The 20,971-nt window shown below is 39.2% G+C and overlaps 1 protein-coding gene across 1 annotated transcript in view; it reads right to left on the reverse strand.

Moving 5' to 3' along the window:
* LOC131854150 (stalled ribosome sensor GCN1) overlaps positions 1 to 20,971 on the reverse strand; it is a 64,170-nt gene that overhangs the window by 5,454 nt on the left and 37,745 nt on the right. The window contains 14 exon segments of the mRNA XM_059205283.1: positions 1,449 to 1,708; positions 2,125 to 2,313; positions 2,808 to 2,963; positions 4,352 to 4,489; positions 5,192 to 5,706; positions 6,777 to 6,972; positions 8,362 to 8,651; positions 9,970 to 10,149; positions 11,982 to 12,218; positions 13,241 to 13,364; positions 13,837 to 13,965; positions 15,460 to 15,482; positions 15,521 to 15,620; positions 15,623 to 15,697. Coding sequence (XP_059061266.1) covers positions 1,449 to 1,708; positions 2,125 to 2,313; positions 2,808 to 2,963; positions 4,352 to 4,489; positions 5,192 to 5,706; positions 6,777 to 6,972; positions 8,362 to 8,651; positions 9,970 to 10,149; positions 11,982 to 12,218; positions 13,241 to 13,364; positions 13,837 to 13,965; positions 15,460 to 15,482; positions 15,521 to 15,620; positions 15,623 to 15,697 — 2,612 coding nt within the window.

A 20,971-nucleotide genomic window follows, 5' to 3' on the forward strand; every position in this document is an offset into this window, starting at 1 on the left:
CGCCTCGGAATTGCAAAGCATGAGTGATATCACGAACGTCATACGATATCCGTAATGCAGTTCTTACAATGCGTATATGGGTGATTACCATTTTATTTTATGAAGTTATGTGGTTTTAAAATCACAAGTTTAACGTCACAACACCCTTTCTTCCGATCGTGAATAGAATAGTATTAAAAATTCTTTATTCAAATAAACCTAAATAATTTCGAATAGTCATCCTATGTTTTTCTCAACATAAGAAGAATAAGACTAGGCCGATTGCAAGACATGAATATGAAAAAAATCATAAGAATAAGCAAGAAACTTGCCTGATTTTTAAGCGAACCCTCTTCGTTCGTGTCCATTAGTCACGTGACTAATGGACAGGCCGTAAGGGAGCGTACTCACCAGCGCGGGCAGCACGCGCGGCAGGTGGCGGCCCGGCGCGTGCGTGTCCACGGACGCGGCCGAGTGTACTCACCAGCGCACGCCGCCGGCCTCCGTGACGGGCAGCAGCGCGTCGCGGCAGTGGTCGAGCTCGCGCGGCTCGTCGACGCGGCCGAGTGTACTCACCAGCGCACGCCGCCGGCCTCCGTGACGGGCAGCAGCGCGTCGCGGCAGTGGTCGAGCTCGCGCGGCTCGTCGACGCGGCCGCGCGCGGCCACCAGCGCGGACAGCAGCGCGGGCAGCACGCGCGGCAGGTGGCGGCCCGGCGCGTGCGTGTCCACGGACGCGGCCGAGTGTACTCACCAGCGCACGCCGCCGGCCTCCGTGACGGGCAGCAGCGCGTCGCGGCAGTGGTCGAGCTCGCGCGGCTCGTCGACGAGTCGGCCGCGCGCGGCCACCAGCGCGGACAGCAGCGCGGGCAGCACGCGCGGCAGGTGGCGGCCCGGCGCGTGCGTGTCCACGGACGCGGCCGAGTGTACTCACCAGCGCACGCCGCCGGCCTCCGTGACGGGCAGCAGCGCGTCGCGGCAGTGGTCGAGCTCGCGCGGCTCGTCGACGCGGCCGAGTGTACTCACCAGCGCACGCCGCCGGCCTCCGTGACGGGCAGCAGCGCGTCGCGGCAGTGGTCGAGCTCGCGCGGCTCGTCGACGCGGCCGCGCGCGGCCACCAGCGCGGACAGCAGCGCGGGCAGCACGCGCGGCAGGTGGCGGCCCGGCGCGTGCGTGTCCACGGACGCGGCCGAGTGTACTCACCAGCGCACGCCGCCGGCCTCCGTGACGGGCAGCAGCGCGTCGCGGCAGTGGTCGAGCTCGCGCGGCTCGTCGACGCGGCCGAGTGTACTCACCAGCGCACGCCGCCGGCCTCCGTGACGGGCAGCAGCGCGTCGCGGCAGTGGTCAGCTCGCGCGGCTCGTCGACGCGGCGCGCGCGGCCACCAGCGCGGACAGCAGCGCGGGCAGCACGCGCGGCAGGTGGCGGCCCGGCGCGTGCGTGTCCACGGACGCGGCCGAGTGTACTCACCAGCGCACGCCGCCGGCCTCCGTGACGGGCAGCAGCGCGTCGCGGCAGTGGTCGAGCTCGCGCGGCTCGTCGACGCGGCCGCGCGCGGCCACCAGCGCGGACAGCAGCGCGGGCAGCACGCGCGGCAGGTGGCGGCCCAGCGCGCCGCCCGCCGCCGCCGCCAGCGCCGACAGCGCGTGCGTGTCCACGCCCCCCGCGCCGCCCGCCGTCAGCACCGGCACCAGGTACGGCAGCACCGCGCGGGACTTCAGAGACATTATCTGCAACCACCGCCACCGTGTTATACATATGAGTCGTCTAGTGTCTTGGGACTAGATAGTGTTGTGTAAGATGTTAACTGCGACCACCACTAACCACAACCGTATTTCTATCGGTTGTCTAGTATCTTGGAACTAGATGATGTTGTGTAAAGTGTATTATCTGCGACCACCGCCAACCGTGGCCATATTTATAAGTATTTCTATCGGTTGTCGTGTATCGTGGAACTAGATGGTGCTATACGAAGTGTTCTAGGTTATCAGGTATTATTACGTGATTGGATTGTGATTAGGGATTGCTAGTCTCACAAATTTTGGATACGCTGTATGTTTCTTATCCCAACGAGTTGTAAACGACGCGTATATCCGTGTGGAGGTAGTAACAGTCGAGTGTGTGGTGCGCGGTGCGCGGTAGTGACCTGCTTGAGCCCGTCGAGCGAGGCGTCGGCGACGTCCCTGTCGGGGTCGTTGAGCGCGCGCAGCATGTGCGGCAGGATGTCGTCGAGCGCCTTGGTGCCCACGGTGCCCTGCAGGCTGTCGAACGTGCGCGCCGCCGCCTGACGCACCTCCGGCAGCGGGTCGCACAGCGCCGCGCGCACGGTCGGGATCTGAACATATATCATTCGTTCACTCATATTCATATACGAGAGAGCGGTTTCGGCTTCAGATTTTTATGACCGGCCGCTCGCCTGACATCAACCTTTCTTAGTCTTCTTGTCCAACACACTTTGCTGTCAAATTAAAAACTAAAATATATAGGTTTGTTAAAAACTCGGCCTTATCCGATCGGAATTTTTTTGAGTGGTAAACGATTTTTGACCTTTGATGTAATTTTGGTCTCGATCAGTCAAGCAGTTTCGATTAGTATTTTCTTTTATATGGCAGAACAACGTTTGCCGGGTCAATTAACAATAATATATTACTACTTAAATCTTTAACTATCAAATTTTATCAGTTTGATTATCAGACTCAGCTATGAGTGTATGTAATAGTTTGAAATAAGGATGGCACGAGAGAAGCAGTAGAAGAGGTTACCAGACCGCATGCCATCCAGGATCGGAATGATCTCTAACAGCACGCTGGTATGTGAGGAGGACCTTACCAGTCCGTCGGCGAAGTTGTTGACGGCGTCGCGCGAGGTGGAGTTGAGGATCTCGCTGAGGCCGATGCAGACGCCTTGCCGCTGGTCGGCGCGGTCCGACCGCATGCCGCGCTCCAGGATCGGAATTATCTCCGGCAGCACGCGCTCGCCCAGTTGCTAAATATCACAAGCGTCTCCTTTAATATTACATTCTTTAATATTAAATAGCCTCTGGTGCTGTCGACTGCTCGAATCTCCTGGGTAAATTATCCATTAATATATATACTATATCTGTTCCCCTAGTGTCATCGTCAATTCATTTTTAAGCAACAATTTTAATAAACTATCTAAAACAGTTAATATAGATATATTTTGTAATAATATTAAATCAACGAGACACCAACTGTCAGTGGCTTAATTATTATTGAATATATTGATGTATATATTATAAATTTAGATGTACTTGAATATTCTCTGTTGATTTTCCTTTATACGTAGTGATGTAAATTTTTTAATAAATAAATAAAATAATATATACGAGTTTATTTAAGATGTACTTGAATAGCCTTGGTTTTCCTTTAATAAATAAATAAAATAAATTACGAATAAGTGCGTTGAAAAGAAATAAACATAGTAAGCAATATATGTTTATTTCTTTAAACACACTTGCTCGTTAAGTTTTCACCGGTTTTCGATGTAAAAAGCAGCTTTTATAAAACACGCGTGCGTTATAAACGCAAATAGTGGAGTTATATTCCATAACCGCACTATTTGATATTTCTTATTCTAAATTTTGAACTGACCGTCGTTAGCCATGAGGAAGCGCACTAAAAAAGTAAAACGGTGGAAAAGCAACCGTGAGCATCACAGTTTTACGGTTGAGTTTCTTTCATATCAAGTGTGTTGAAAAACGTCGTACGAGACATCTGTATTTAACACACTAAGCTCTATTACGACCTCGCCTTCGATATTCCGTTCGTTGTCTGTTATAACTATATATCATATAATATATAATATTCTATTTAATTTAGTGAATAGAAATGACATTAACAGTTTCCAATTATGATGGCGTTAGCGATACTTGTAAAATATATTTATTATTCTACATGGTCAAAATGGTTAATGTTCCTATATACGTTTCAATTCTGTTCTATTCAGTTTTTGAAAGATTATGCCAATCACCTGTATATAGTGTTCATATTGTGTTTCATTTAGGCCGGATTTCACCAATCGTAGCATAAACACGTTCAAGGAAACGGAGTTCAGCGTGAACTCGAAAAAAAGAACGACGTTGATCTCGTTTTAACTTATTAGAGAGTTAATAATAATAATAATATTTATTCATGATACACAGTTTACAAAATGAAATTTAATTTTTATTTGTTCACAGTGTTACTCGCAGGCCTGTATTTTAGAAATAATATTTTATTGTTATTTTAAACATTTTAATGGCTTGTGTGTACGAATAAATTTGTGGATGTATAATCGTGGTGAGCATTGGTGTGAATGAGAGTGTGTATGTATGAATATATGTGTGTGTGTGTAGTTACTTTGTAAGCACTAACCTTTCTAACAAGATCGCCGAGAGTGCGCGCGGCGACTTGACGTTTATCGAAACTCGTGGAGGCGAGACAGCCGAGCAGTAGCGTAAACAATGTTGGCAAGATCTCACGCAGCGTCTTTGGTGTGTTGGTCACTACCACCTGAAATAAAATCACAGTATTGATATCTTACCTGATTCTCTCCCCTTCTACTTACCTCTCGTATATGAACTTAGTATAAAAATTGTAGTATTTAAAAAAAAAAACTTAGATAACATGATGAAATCATTAAATATGGGAAATATGTGTATAAGAGTTTGTTTTTATTTTGTTACATGAATAGGAGCATAGGGGCCTGCAGGTCCCTGGTTACCATCTTCGTGGAAACACAAATGTATTTTTCAATTCCATCCATCAAAATTTATAGAATCGATTATTTTCTGACTGTAAGTTCATCCGAGTGACCATGACAGAATATCATGAGATAAAGATTCTGCGACTTTTTCTACCTTAAATGGTACATACACTTAAGTGTAATGCTACGCTTTCAGGCATTAACTATATATCATGACATTTGGTACATCTGATTATATAGAATGGAGATCAATTACTTTGACAAGAAAACGCGAGTAGTTAGAACTTGTAATTCATATCAATCTGAACTCCTATTTGCAATAGGTAGATCATTAAATAGTATAAAATAAAGTCGCTGTCGCTGTCTGTCCCTATGTATGCTTAAATCTTTAAAACTACGCAACGGATATTGAAGCGGTTTTTTTAATAGTGATTCTAGGTTTATATATATATAATACATGTACACCCGGGCGAAGCCGGGGCTAGCTAGTATAATATATTAAGGGGTACCTTCCAGACGTGCAGCGCGGCCTGTCGCACCATGAGCGCGACATCGCTGCGTCCCATGTAGAGTCCGGCCAGCACCCTGTTCCTGCGCTCGCTGCCGAGCGCGCTCATGATGGCCTTATGCGAGTGCTCCGTGCCAAAGTTGTCATCTTCGGACGCCGTCTCCGTGCTCATCTTGCCGGACACGCCCGAGATGCGGTACAGCAGATCACCGAGCAGTTGCACGGAGCTGTACCGGATGCGCCAGTTGTCGTCGAACAGGCCCCGCTCCAGCTCCGGCAGCAGTAACGTGATGGCGGTCTCCGCGTACAGATTCACGATCCTCTGTCCGGCCTTCAGCGCGGTCTCGCGCACGTACTCGTTCTCGTCTGCGAGGGCTTTCAGTATGGGGTTGATGATCTGCCCGATGTACGGGGTGAACTCGTCGGTGAAGGCACCCGGCATGTAGATGAACATCATTATGTAGCCGTCCTTTACGTGTGGAGCGATGTCGGTGCGCTCCGCAGTCGCTATTATGTCTGTACGGACATTTGGCAATATTTATATCTGTATCTACGCAATTTTCAAAGGTGTATGGTAAAATAAAATGTAACGCAAGACAAATAGAGTAGCCTATTAGTTCAAGCCATGAACTCATGATGTGCTGTGGGAGCGATTAATGCATATTGACGTCATTATTTCTTTTTCTTATGCACACAAAAGTAGATGTCCTAAATTATTGCCTGATATAAATTTATTTAAAGTATCTCAATTCATGCAGCCTACTAGTCATTAGTCCATCATTAATAAATAATTAGAAGCATGGTTAGCAATGTACCATGTTAGGTTGACCTCCACGCGGTTCCCCCTGGAAACCATCTTGATAAATGGCAATTTATTACACTAACTGACCTGACCTCATGTTCATGTTATCATATTCCACTATACATCCACTGAATCCAGTATGTAATGTATGTAATGTAAACTGTTAGCACAAGTAGGTGCATAATTACATTATCATCCATAAAAAAAAGAAAGAACTAATTTGTTTATTAGCTATTAACATTATTAAAAAAAATCAACCTGTTTTGGTAGTACAAAAGTAAGCAATTGGGCAAGATTAAACCGCATAGGTTGTTCTTTAATCTTACCTCGATAAAGAGTGTTGCACGTATTGAGTCAGTGATATAACACTACATTATAATAATCTATATTATATATATATATATATATATATATATATATATAAAAAAATTGTTATTAATGTTTAAAAAAATCTTCTATAGTATTAATTAAAATTAATAATCAATTTTTTTTATTTTAATATCATATATATTTGTGGAATGTGGTATACAGTAACCCATTACATGCATTTAGAACCTTTAAAATGTATTTCAGTAATAAATATGACAATATATATATTAATCTCTACAGTTCGGTTATAGTCTCTTATTATTATGTCGTATTTTTACATGTTTGAAACATGTCCTTTTTCCGATCACCACAAACATCAACACTGCTATAATAATGAGACAATATTCACATAATTAATTTAACAATTAATAACATAAATATTGTACATTTTGTCAAAAATATCTCCACCACTAACCTGGCATGATCTTGTGGAGTTTCTGCACCCCGAGTCCTGCGACCACCTCTGAGAGTCCCTGTGCTGCGCCCGAGCGGTCCACGCTGCTGCTCTCCGAGGTGAGGGTGTGCATCAGCCACGGCAGCAGCTCCTCGAAGCTGCTCTCGCCCATGCCCTTCACCATGGCACCGAGCGCGCGCGCCGATACAGAACGCACCTGATGCATTTACAATGTGAGTATTCAAAATTCAAAAATTTCATAGTAAAATAAAGTCTCTGGCCGAAGGGGTGGTCTATCGGCGCTTATTGCCGTCGTCAGTGCCGTGACCATAGAGACAATTTTATTTTTATTAGTCTATAAGGTATTTATAATATGGGCCATGTAGCCTGAATTAAATAAATAAAAAAAAAAAATTATTCTTAGGCATAGGCTTCTCAATATATTTATGCAAATATCATGTATGCCAGGAAGAATATAGACAGTTTCAAAAGAGTTAGTGATTGCACTAATAAAAGTTTACGTAACAATAACAAACTGATTTTACCTAAATGTCGTTTGGCTAAAGTTAGTAATTCGTTTTATGGCAATTGCGTAAGGTTTTACAATAAAATACCAGAGTCTGTTATAAATCTGCCAGAAAAAAGATTTAAATGTCAAATAAAACACTTCCTTTACAAAAAAGCTTACTATAAAATTGAAGAATTCGTTAACGATAATAATGTTTTTGTAGAAAAATTTTAAATACATAGCACTGACAATATTATCTGATTACACTAATAATGAGTGCGTAGCGATTTCTATGTTGATTGTCGCATGCCTCTTACTTGTTATACTGTAATTATTTATATAAAAAAACATCTATTAAAAAGAGCAACACACAAGTTTCTTGCTCATTCTTCTTGTGATGAATCTGCATTCCGAATGAGCGGTAGAATCAAAATATGACTATTCAAAAGTGCTTGTAATGAGTTTATTTGAATAAAGATTATTTATATTTCTATTTCTATTCATGTAAGACATTTTGGCCGATTATGAACGTCATTTTTTTTTTTGTATAATTTTTTTACTACCGTCCAGTTCAGTATATAGATCCAATTGAGAACTATTTTAATAATAGTTTGGTACAATTAATTTCATACCGCAAAAACTGTTATAGACATTAAGACTGCCGAGTAAATAAAGAAGCTGATAAAACAAAGATATTCGAAAAATAAGTGGACTCGGTAGTTTACTACACCGTCATATTTCCGATGTTCGCGGGTTCGATTCCTCGCACGGTACAAACATTTGTATTCATGAGTATGATTGTTTGTATCGGTCTGGATGTATTCTATTTATATTTATGTATTTAAAAAAATACTTAAATCAGTTTATATTAGTTATATAGCATCCGTAACCGTAACATAAGCTCTGCTTAGCTTGGGACTAGATGGCGCTGTCTAAATTGTCCAGGGACCTTTTTTTTTTATATTAAAATTTGAACTCGTTTGACCGCAATCTCACCTGATGTTAAGTGATGATGTGGTCTAAGCTGTTACACGCAAGCTTGCTATTATGCTTGTAATTACTCCAAATGAAAGTATAGTAATTTTAATCAATACATACCTCTGGCACGGGGTCGAGGAGCGAGTTCTTGAGTCCCGGGATGATGTTGGGCAGGTAAGGCATTAGGTCCTTCTGATCGGTAAGCGAGTACATGTTGCCGATGATCTGCGCGGCCATCTTGCGCGTCTCCGTGCTGCGGTCGAGGAACGCGCGCTGCACCACCGGCATGATGAGCGCCAGCGACGGCGCGTCGATGAAGTGCACGAACTTGGTGTCCAGCAGCGTCTGCAGGCACGCCGACGTCTTGTTGGACGGGTCCTGCAGCGCGCACAGCAGCACCGGCACGATCGCTGCACAAACATGTCTCACTCTACACGCTATATCAAGTGGCTTAACAGTTATTTTACTAATCTAATGCTATTGACCGCAACTGGCCTTTACAGTGTGATATTGTGATGCAAATCAGCACGTTCGATAGTAGATTGTGCCAGTGTACGTTTTATCTAACGACACGTAGGTCACGCAGTTATGTAATTAGTGTAAGCTAGAGTAATTCAAGATGTAACAGTTAATATACAAGTTACACCCTACTGTGTGTGTTTACTCTCACCACCGCTCCTGTCATCACAACAGCTTTACCGAATGATGGGGGGCGAGTGCTGATGGAGTCCAACTCGACACGATAGAAAGAAGCAGGAGAAAGATGTTACTAAATTTTTGAAGATAGAACTAGATTGAGGTCATCAAATAGAAGTAGCAAGAAATCAATAATAATGAATGAGATGATGTCAAACCGCGAACAGCTTGTGTCTGAAATCGAGAGTACTCTCACCAGAGTCTCCGATTGGGGGCGATTGAACTTAGTTCAATTCAACTCTACCAAGACACAAGCCTGCGCGTTCACCGCTAAGAAAACCCCTTTTGCTGTGGCTCCGCAATTCCAGAACACGTCCATTACCATCTCTAAGAGCATTGGGATTCTCGGTGTCGACATCTCTAGCACAGTTGAGTTCCGTAGTCACCTCGAAGAAAAGGTCAAGGTGGCGTCCAAAAAGCTCGATGTGCAGAATAAAGCGAGACGGTACTTCACTGCGAACCAGAGACTTCTATTGTATAAGTCGCAAGTTCGGCCGCACATGGAGTACTGCTCTCATCTTTGGGCACCTGGATACCAGCTCGGTCTTTTTGACTCGGTTTAGAGACGTCCTATGAGAATTGTCGATGATCCCAATCTCTCTAACGGTATCGAACCACTTAGCTCGAGGCGAGATTTCGCATCGCTTTGTGTGTTCTACCGAATATACAACGGACTGTGTTCTGATGAATTGTTTGACATGATGCCTACGGCTACTTTTACCATCGCACCGCTCGCCATCGACAGGGAATTCATCCCCACACGCTAGAACCTAAGTGGTCTCGGACAGTGCGGTTTCAGAGGAGCTTCCTCCCGCGTACACTTAGATTGTGGAATGAACTACCTGCCGAGGTTTACTCGAGAGACTGCATGGGGTTTTTCAAGAAGGGTATATTAAGGTTTCTTAAGGGTCGGCAACGCGTATGTGACATCCCTGGTGTTTCAGGCGTCCATAGGCTACGGTAACCGTTTACCATCAGATGGGCCGTATGCTTGTTTGCCACCTAAGTGGTATAAAAAAAAAATGAAGATACCTTGTATCTCTGGGTTGCGTATGACGGATCCTATGACCTTGAGCGCCTCCGCGCCTGCCTCCTGCACGCGCATGTGCGAGTCGCTGAGCACCTCGATCAGTTTGGGCACGATCGACGGCAGACACGACGACAGCTGCTTCGGCGCGCAGTACGCCATCGCACCCAGCAGCTCGATAGACCCTGCACAAACAAACAAATACAAATTCAAAATATCTTTATTCATGTAGCTCTATTACAGACTCTTATGATATGTCAAATCAAAGGAGATATTTATAAATTATTTTTTTAAATAAATAAATAAATTTATATATTATCAGTAACTATATAATTATTTATAACCAGCTGTGCACGCAGTTACACCCGCGTCAAATTTATAGCCTAAGTTTCATCAAAATCCGTTCAGTAGTTTTTGCGCGAAAGGGTGACCGATATCCATCCATACTCAGAAACTTTCGCGTTTATAATATTAATAACATATTTATTTATTTATTTTCGGAAAACCAACGTACTAGCTTTACAAACATAATTATAAACATAATTAAATGTAACATGTGGCGGCGTGGTATAGGTTTTCACGGATATGATCGAGCGCAGTATAAAATAAATCATACAGTGAACTAACACGAGAGGCGTGTTTGTGTTATAAATACTGATAAAATCATATATTGTGTTTTTATACAATCCACTAAATTAAAACATATGCTGAAATTTGTATTCAAACATTTTTGAATAATGGAAATGCATATAAGTAACATTAAAATTAATACCTATAACTCAAAGAATTGCCTGCTCATCACGGCGCTTGCTAAAGATATTCTATCGGAAAACAAATCAATATCTAACACCCTACTTAATCTATTGCCAGTTATTACTTGCAACGCCGCCACATATAACTGTTTTGCCTATAGTTTAGATGATACAGACTGCGGTATAGAAATAGAAGGAGTAAATCTGGTACGTTTAGCTGGTACATTAAAATTAAGCTTTTGAAAGTATCTCAGGACAGAACTATGACACCGGAGGCTATATTGATCAAGTAAATATTTATCAGCAATTGAACGGAGTTTCTCAAGGGTCATCTGATTGTGGTAATGATTTTTACACATACTAATATAATGTTTGGGGCCTTTCAAATTGCTGTTTATTCGGTGGGGCAAGGGACGGGGACAAATTTTTTTGCTTATTTTCGATGACGTGCAATGATGATGATTACGTATCGATATTGGGGTTACAAATCTGAGGTGCATACTGCTAAAAAACAATATATTAATTGAAAATATTTACGTAAGCAAGTATTTTTAAAGTTTTACTTTGTACGAAGGGGGATGGGGGGTAAATAATTGTTTTGCGTAACAAATAAAATTTGCGCATTGCATTATTAACAATATTATTAATATGTGTGATGAAATATTAATTTAGAATTGTATGTTTTTTTAATGAACATTACAAAAAAAAAAGTTTTTAAATTAAAATAAAATATTAGGGTTGACCCTTATCATAAGATATTATTATTATAATAATAATATATCTTTCAGCTTTTCCAAAAAATGTACGTTAAATTCGTACAGCCATTTCTAGAGACTAGCGGTACAAACAGAAAGACAGACAAAATTTGTGGAATGTTAGTAAGTATATCACTGTATATGTACATAAATATATTGTGGCGCGCGTGGCCGCGCGCGCAGCTTCGATATGTCATTTTCTTGTCTCATATAAAATAAATGATAAACGTTTGCTTTGTTATTTTATTTAAATATATATAAATATAACGAATGCTGCTTGTGGGGACTGGTCTGCTCTTATCACTACGACTGATTTAATCTTATTTTATATTTATATATAACCCTAACAAATTAATGATATATATGGTAGTTTTATTCAATGTTTCGACTTGTAAAATGTGAACTTACAAGGATTATTTAAAAGACCGCACGTCTAAAAGTATCTCAGTGAAATGAAATAAAATAAATTTAATTGCAAAAAGGTGTTATTATACTATGCTATTTACTTACCGGCCTTGGTGCGCCAGTTATCATCCTGCAACGCCTGCAGCAGCGAGGGTAGCACGAGCTTGACGCCGTGCGCGCTCAGCTTGCTCATGATAAGTTTAGCGGTGTCGTCAGCGGCGGCGCGCACGTACTGCGAGCTGTCGCCGAAGCAGAGGAGGAGATGCGGCAGCACGTGGACTATGTACGGCTCGAACAGCCGACCCAGCTTGTAGCACAGCATCTCAAAGCCGAACAGGGCACCTGCGTATATAGGATCTCCGTATATTTAGTCCACATGAACGGAGATGTGTCTTTATGGGCCATCTGATTGCGGGTAATGATCGTATGCATACTAGCTGCCCCGGCAAACGTTGTTTTGGGGCCTTTCAAGTATTACGAAAGCACTATACCATCACGGGGGGGGGGGGGGGGCTTTGTGTAAAAAATAAAAATAATGACCTTCATCATCCGTATTATTTAAGCGGTTAGATGATGATTACGTCATCGATAGTTATTTACTTTTTTACACGAATGGCAGGGGTGCCATGGTCTTTGCTAAAAAACAATATATTAATTGAAAATGTAATATATATAGCATGAGGGGAGGGGGTACAAATATTTTGTTAATGATGTAATTTAATATATTTGCGGCCTTAATTAGCCACATAAATTTAATTACTAAGATCGTTATTAAAAATTAGGGGTTGATGAAAGAAGGGTCTACATTTAGGGTTGTATGTATTTTTTAATGAACATTACAAAAAAAAAAGTTTTATAAAATTAAAATAAAATATTAGGGGTTGACAACCCTTATCACTTATGGTATGAAAACTAGATATAGTCGATTCTGATAGACCTACTGAATATGCAATATAAAAATCGATGTCAAGCCGTTTCGGAGGAGTATGGTACATATATATATATATACATGTGCGTGTATATATATGTATATATATATACCAGCTGTCAACACAAACATTACTTCGTCAGCTTGAAATCTACAACTTTATTTTTCTAAAATAGAAGTAGTTAAAAAAGTTACTCCTTATTACATCAGCTAACACCTGCCTAAAAAATGTCCCGTCCAAAATAGGTCCAGCCATTACAGAGATTAGTTTTTTGAACGAACAGACAGACAAAATTTGTAAAAAAATGTTATTTTGGTGTAAGTACCAAAAGTATTTATAAGTATTTATATTCATATGCATGTAGTGAAAAACGGTTAATTCAATATTACAAACAGACACTACAATTTTATTTATATGTATAGATGTATAGATTACCTTCACGGTACTTGTAGTTCTTCTTCTCTTGTATAGCTTCTGTGAGTTTGCCCATCACGTCGAGCTGCTTCAGGGAGAGTATGCCGAGGCCTTTGATGATACCGGCGATGCCATACGCCGCGCCCTATTTTTTTTTTATTATAGTGTTTTTATTGGGCAACGAAACATATCCATATTTTACTGGAGAGAATTCGAACATTGCTAACATCAAATATCATCATAATGTTTTGACTGTTATGGTAAAATTGACGGCCTCGGTGGTCCAGCGGTTTAGCACACCGCCTTACGTCCGATGGTCGCGGGTTCGATTTCTCACACGGCACAAACATTCATGAGTATGATTGTTTGTATCGGTCTGGGTGTTTTCTATATATATGTATGCATTTACGAACAAAATATCTACGTATATATATCAGTTATCTAGTACCCATAACACAGGCTTTAGCTAGCGTAACTTGGGTCTAGATGGCGCTGTGTGAATTATTTTGATATTATTATGTGACACCCCTGGTGTTTCAGGCGTCCATAGGCTACGGCAACCATTTACCATCAGATGGGCCGTATGCATGTGTGAAAAAAATAAAAATAAGTTTTACCTTCCGATCTCCGTATTTTTCAGCGGTGAGTAGTTGCTTCATGAGTTTGTTCATAATTGCGGGCACCTCCTCTTCGAGTGCCGGCGAGCTGACGAGGTGCGGCAGGCAATTGCTGACGGCTTCTTGTACCTGGTAAAGTTTGTTATTAACAAATTACATTCCAAGTATCCATTTCAAATATAATATATATATATGTGCGTGTATATATATAGACGACAGATCAACACAAACATTAACTTCTACAGTTAGAACTTATAATACTTTGGTGTAAGTCAAAGTCAATTAACTAAACGATACTTGGGGTCGGATTTCTTGTATTAATATTATGATTGCTGTTTAGTTCGAACTAAACGATTATTAAAACATTAAACGTGAATATATAAGCTTCATTTTGCATTTCGCCACTACAAATTTCGCTAAACACGTTTATAAATTCTGAACGTCTGATTTCCTACGGTTAACTCTTTAAACGTATTTAAAGCAGCTTTTTTTATAACACAGTGATTACCGCCGCCCATGAGCACCGGCAACACCAGGGCTGAAATTGCAAGTACGTTGTCGGCCTTTTAAAAGGAATAAGCTCTTTTCAGAGAAGGTTTCAATATAATATCGGAAACACCATTGCTGGAAGGAGATTCCACAATGTTTTTGTGCGTGGCAAAAAGATTCTAGTAAACCGCACTGTGGAAGACCGCCATTCATCCAGATGATCAGAATGGTATTAAAAATCAGTTTCTGCGGGTAATACGGTGGTGAATCTATCCAGCAGCTGGTATTATGTGATATATGCGGAATAGAAAATGCATAGAGATGCAATATCTCGCCGCAAAGCCAATGGGTCGAGTCTGTCACATAGACGTTGATTACCAATGATTCTGGCTGCTCGGTTCTGAATGCGGTCAAATGGAAGTAGCTGTCAGTTGTCAGTCTTCAATCAAATTTTTGATAATATTATATCGGGAATAAAAAGAAAATTACCAGTAGTGTAAATACTACTCGATAAAAAAATGCTTTACTAATTTAATATAATAGGTAAAGGTTGTTGTTTTATATTTTGTAGTCGAAGGTACTTATTAAATTAAAAATTAAAAAACTTATCCTAATTATCACATGATTGAATTACAAATATTTCTTAGAATTATTTTATTTAAATTACCCATTGCATCAAATATTATTTTATGAGCGTGTAACACTGAACGAATGAAAATCTAAACTTCATTTTGATAAACACGATCTATATAACGTTGGTGAATTCCACGTAAAGTAAAACGAGATCAACGTCGTTCTTTTTTTCGAGTTCACGCTGAATTTTCCTGTGTTAATTAATGGAATTTATGAAATACGATTGAATGAAATCCGACCTTAGTTAAAAATTATTTAGGTAACTAAGTTTATGTTTGTAATTAACTAAAAAATTATAAACATTAGAAATACCACTCTAAATCGTTAGTTTTAAAGTCTTATATCAATAAGTTATCGTTTTTTCATAATTCTGTATTGTAGGTGTAAAATATTTATTAATTTTAAGGTCGGTAGTTCGGTGCAGCTGTAAGTTAGAGTAGTCCGAATAATGATTTAAAACCATAATATAGAAGAATATTGGTGACTCCTATGTGGATTTACCTGTTGGCTGGGCGTAGATAAAAATATGTTCGGCTACTATGTCGCAGTCATATTCGGTTATCACCGAGCATCTTCAATTTTATTTTTAAAAGGCGACAGGTTATTTGCCGATGTAATTGCGACCCTACCAGCAGGACCACTTTTTGTCCATCTGATCGGACCAAGCGTCGTACCCGCCAGACTTCGGAGCCTTGTCCAGAAAGTTCTCGAACACCGGCAGCTGGCTGCTTAACGTTTCCTGAGTGGCACAGAGATAACAACATTTCTATCACTTGAATGACTCTTTTCTTGAAGGTCTTCTTCAATATCGTATTGGAAATATTAAGAAGTTTCTAGAAAAACGCTCCAACGTGCGTTTTCTAGAAACTTCGCCGCCATTCATCCAGATGGTCAGTATGATATTTTGGTTTTTAGGGAGTATTATGATGTTGAAATTCATCAGCTGGTTTTGATGAACAATCCTTCAGCTTAAGCGATCGGTTAAGTTCAATAACATGTATTACGGCCTCGCTGGTATTACGATTTAGCACACCGCATTATTTCCGACGGTCGCGGCTTCTATTCCTCGTACGGAACAAACATTTGTATTCATGAGTATGATTGTCTCTATTATTTTGTTTCTTATGTACATTATGTATTAAAAATGTATTTATGTATCAATATCAATTTAGTACTCATAACACAAACTCTTCTTAGCTTGGGACTAGATGGCACTGTGTGAATTGCCCATAAATATTTATCTATATACTGACAAATTGCATATAAGTGAAGACAAATTTAAAATATCTCGACTGAAGTATATCTATGTTTTACATACACTTATGATAAACCAATTTTCCGTTAATTTGAAATGTAGTTTAAGCCGAGAAGAGCTGCTGGAACTGATTATACTTTCTACTCTGACGACTCTAATACATGTAAATAAAATTGTAGTGTCTGTTTGTAATATTAAAATAACAGTTTTTTACTACATGCATATGAATTTTTGTCTGTCTGTCTATTTGTTTCGGATAATCTCTGAAATGGCTGGACCGATTTTGACGGGACTTTTTTTGGCAGTTAGCTGATGTAATAAGGAGTAACTTAGGCTACTTTTTTTTAGAAAAATAAAATAAAATTCCACGCGGACGAAGTCGCGGGAACAGCTAGTCTTATACTATAAAAATAACACACTGTACATACGTATCTTAAATTAATGTATATAAAGAATTTTGAATAGATGATAATGTAATGTTACACCCGCTGGCGGAGCAGTGAAGGATGATAAGATGAAACATGAGGACAGGTCAGACGGTTTCCAGGATAAACTGCATTTTTTCTGATCTACTCTAATGCTGTTCAAATTCAAATTCAAATTCAAAATATCTTTATTCATGTAGGTCTATTACAGACTCTTATGATATGTCAAATCTACCGTCAGTTCGGAATGATTTCGAGATGAGAAAAACTGACAAGAAACTCAGCTCGTATTTTTTTTAATGTTGTACATATTTACAATAATACTATTTCATTTAAATTCAAATTTGGGAGAATAGAGTGATCACCAGCATATGCTATATAAAAAAAATCAAAAAAATCTAATCAGTGTTCGCAACCTGAACAGACCAGTCCCCACAAACAGCACCTGTTCACGAGTATGACGGATGAGCCAGCCATCATTGCACTCAACCATATTTGAGGGAGCACATCGACCCGGCCCACCACGCCGCCACAAGTTTGAACTTTATAGCCAGCATGACTGTTTCAGGTTACTCCACTACGTCAATTATATTACTTACAGCATAGGCTGTACCGATCACAGTTTTCACCCATTACAATATTTAATTTACATTATTTAATTTACAATATGTCATTACAAAATTTATAATAAGTTTCTTTAATGTTATTACATTATCCATGTCAATGGGAAAAATTATATGCCTCATAACAAAAGTTAAAATTGTAATTAAGTCCACACATTGTAGTCATTTAAGTAGTCGTTTATTTTATAATAAGCTTTAGAGCAAAGTGTTTTTTTTACATGTATCTTAAATTTGGCTTCACTTAAATTTCGCAGATTCACCGGACGATAGGTGGCGAGTGCGGATGGCACTCCACACCCGCGGAAGGACTTATAGAGCGGCTGAAGGCCAACTCCCGCCTGATGGATACGACTTTAGTCCGAGGGCACCGCTAGGGGTTCGAACCTCGGCTCAGGCCGTCGTAATATCGATCCCCGTTTGAATTGGATCGGAGAGGAGGGCGAACCGCGTGGAGATCAACCTGTGTACCTCTCACATATAGATGTGTGTATTCATTTAACTACGAACCTCACAACATCACATACTACCTATCTGCCATTGAATGATTACTTTTATCATTATTTACTTGTTTATTATGACGAATATATTTATGTATTATATAGTGTGTATGTTTATTCCTATATATTTGTATTACTATTTATGCTTATGTATATTCGTATTTATGTGTTTTACTTTTGTTTTAGATTATACAATTAGTTATTTGAATTTTATTTAGTATCTAGGTTTGTCATTTTTTTTGTTTGCACCAGTTATTACCCACTCAGTACCATATATCCCACTGTTTTAGGTTGACTGGAAGAGATCTCTTCTAGGGATAAGTCCACCTTTGCTCACATTGTCTCTAAATTATAATATCTTTTTATTATCTGTGCAATAAAGAATATATAACGTTTTTAACACAATGTACCCGTAAATAGGCTAAGTAAAATGACTATTAACATTTGATTTGAAATGAATAATTATATGTATGCGATGAGGCCAATATGCTAATCCTTGTATGATCACATACAAAGTTTGTATGGAATGCGGTAGTGTATTGCAAATAATTATGTGTACATTCCTAGTGATGACGTTGAACGTGCACTCGTTGTACTGACGTTGATAAAGTGATAATTACAATGATATATATCATAGTATGTAACAATTATCGCTAATAACCAAACTGGCAGACCTGTCTAATATTAAATATTTAAAGAATGTGGGGAATTTAGTGTGTCATGTAATTCTATAATTTTGTCTTCGAATATAACATACTAGCTTTTACCTTCGACTTGGTTTGCATGATAATAATCTATGATTAATTAAGTAAATAATATTAATCACTATTTCCCTATTATTCAAAACACAATGATACCTCATTTGCATATTGAATTCGGAAGTATTTCGTATATTATGAGAGAACCGATAAATATATATATATATATATATAATACTAGCTGTCCCGGCAAACGTTGTTTTGCCTTAAAATAAAAAAAAAATTAGGTGTGGACTACCCCTAACATTTAGGAGGATGAAAAATAGATGTTGGCCGATTCTCAGACCTACTCAATACGCTCACAAAATTTCATGAGAATCGGTCAAGCCGTTTCGGAGGAGTATGGGAACGAAAACTGTGACACGAGAATTTTATATATAAGACTAGCGACCCGCCCCGGTTACGCACGGGTGCAATGCTTCATAGGCACCCGCCACCGGCCGGGTGCACCACCGCATTGTTTCTAAAGATTTAAGCATACATAGGGACGGACAGACAGCGACAGCGACTTTATTTTATACTAAGTACTTATATATATATAATATACCGGTCAAAAACATAACCCTCTTTTTTCGCCGTGGTCGGGTAAAAAGAACAATTAAAGATTTCATTTCTATAACCTTTAAATATAATTTATGATAAAATTGGTTTGTATTTGTCATTCAAGTGGAAGTTTCCACAGTATTTTCGACAATGAAAACAGTTTTTATCGTATGAATTGTTTGCCTCGATAGGCGATCTACATGAGCTAATCATAAATCAATTTTGAGTCAATGTAGAACAAAAAACCTGTATGTCCACAAGTAAACAATAACAGATTATCGATGCAATAAAAGTAATATTATTATTTAATAAGATATTTTTTATTAAAAACAACCTTAACAATATTTTTTAGTATTTACAAGATATATAATATAAAAAACAATATATAAAGTATACTTATGCTACATACAGCTTAAAATTAAAGTCATAACTTATTTTTATTAAAAACAGCATAAACAATAAATTTATGTAGATTTACAATGTATATTTGACCGCCTCGGTGGTCTAGTGATTTAGCACACCGTCTTACTTCCAATAATCGCGGGTTCGACTCGTCGCACGGCACAAATATTTGTATTCATGAGTATGATTGTTTCTGTCTATCTGGGTGTTTTCTATGTATAATATGTATGTATTTACGAAAAAAAAAATATTTGTATCAGTTATCTAGTACCTATAACACAAGCTTTAGCTAGCTTAACTTGGGTGTAGATGGCGCTGTGTGAATTGTCCTGAGTTTATTATTTTATTACAATCAGGTATATAATAAAAAAACATATATTAACAATACTAACTTTATATACAGATTAAAGTTATTAACTAATAATAATATTTCACATATTTTCAGTCTATTTCTTATCTTTGCATTGCTGGATTTCTAACTAAGCACTGTCAAACTAAACTACTAAACTTACTTTACACAAAAAAACCTGCATGCTTTCCACCTGCATTTCTTTTTATTGGAATGGCAAATATGCTGGACGATCTGAATCGAGACTAAGCACTGTCAAACTAAACTACTAAACTTACTTTACACAAAAAAACCTGCATGCTTTCCACCTGCATTTCTTTTTATTGGAATGGCAAATAAGCTGATATATCACATTATATATTATTAAGTAGTGATTAATAGAGACTAAAATTATCCAGTTTTGTACATGAACATTTAGTATTTAGTAATGAAATTATATTTATTCAGTAGAAGAAAAAACTAAAACACACATAAAACAAACTAAAAAAAAACAAACAGTGCGACAATTACAAAAAAAAAGTATACAAATTACGTGTGTGCGCGTGTGCGTGCATATGTATGTTTGTCGAAGCATCTACTGAATAGGTCCGTGCTCAGCATAATGCTGCAGCGGCTGGAGCGCTGCAACGCTGTTTTTCAGCACAAGACCTGGGGTGCTGTATTGCCGTGTTGTACACGATTTATATATATACTAAATATATAATAAATTGATATATTAATAATATATGTTAGGGTTCACATCGATATTGTCGAAAAATCTGATATTTTATATTAAAAGAAGGTAGTTTCATTATTACTCGGTATAGTTAAACTAGTTGCATATAACCCCCACTCATATCTTCCCTGTATAAAAGGGAGGGTTTCTGTGCACAGGATGTGCTGGTTGTATTTTAATTGCTAAAGTGAATTGTGTTAGAGACATAGTTAAATTAATGTTATATAGTTGTTTTTTTATTATAATACATACTTTTACTAGTACATAGCGTTGATTTATCTAACATATATAATAAATTCAGGTATAATTGAACAATTAATTAAATAAACCCGAATGTATATGAGATCTGACATTAATAAATCAGTCTGAAAATTTTGTATTTAACTCCCTTTTTTCTTTGACGTAATCCTCGAAGATTGTGATTATCGTTTTTGGAAGGGTTTTCT

The sequence above is a fragment of the Achroia grisella genome, unplaced genomic scaffold, assembly GCF_030625045.1.
Source record: "Achroia grisella isolate CSIRO2021 unplaced genomic scaffold, CSIRO_AGI_Agris_v1 utg970, whole genome shotgun sequence".
Taxonomy (NCBI): Eukaryota; Metazoa; Arthropoda; class Insecta; order Lepidoptera; family Pyralidae; genus Achroia; species Achroia grisella.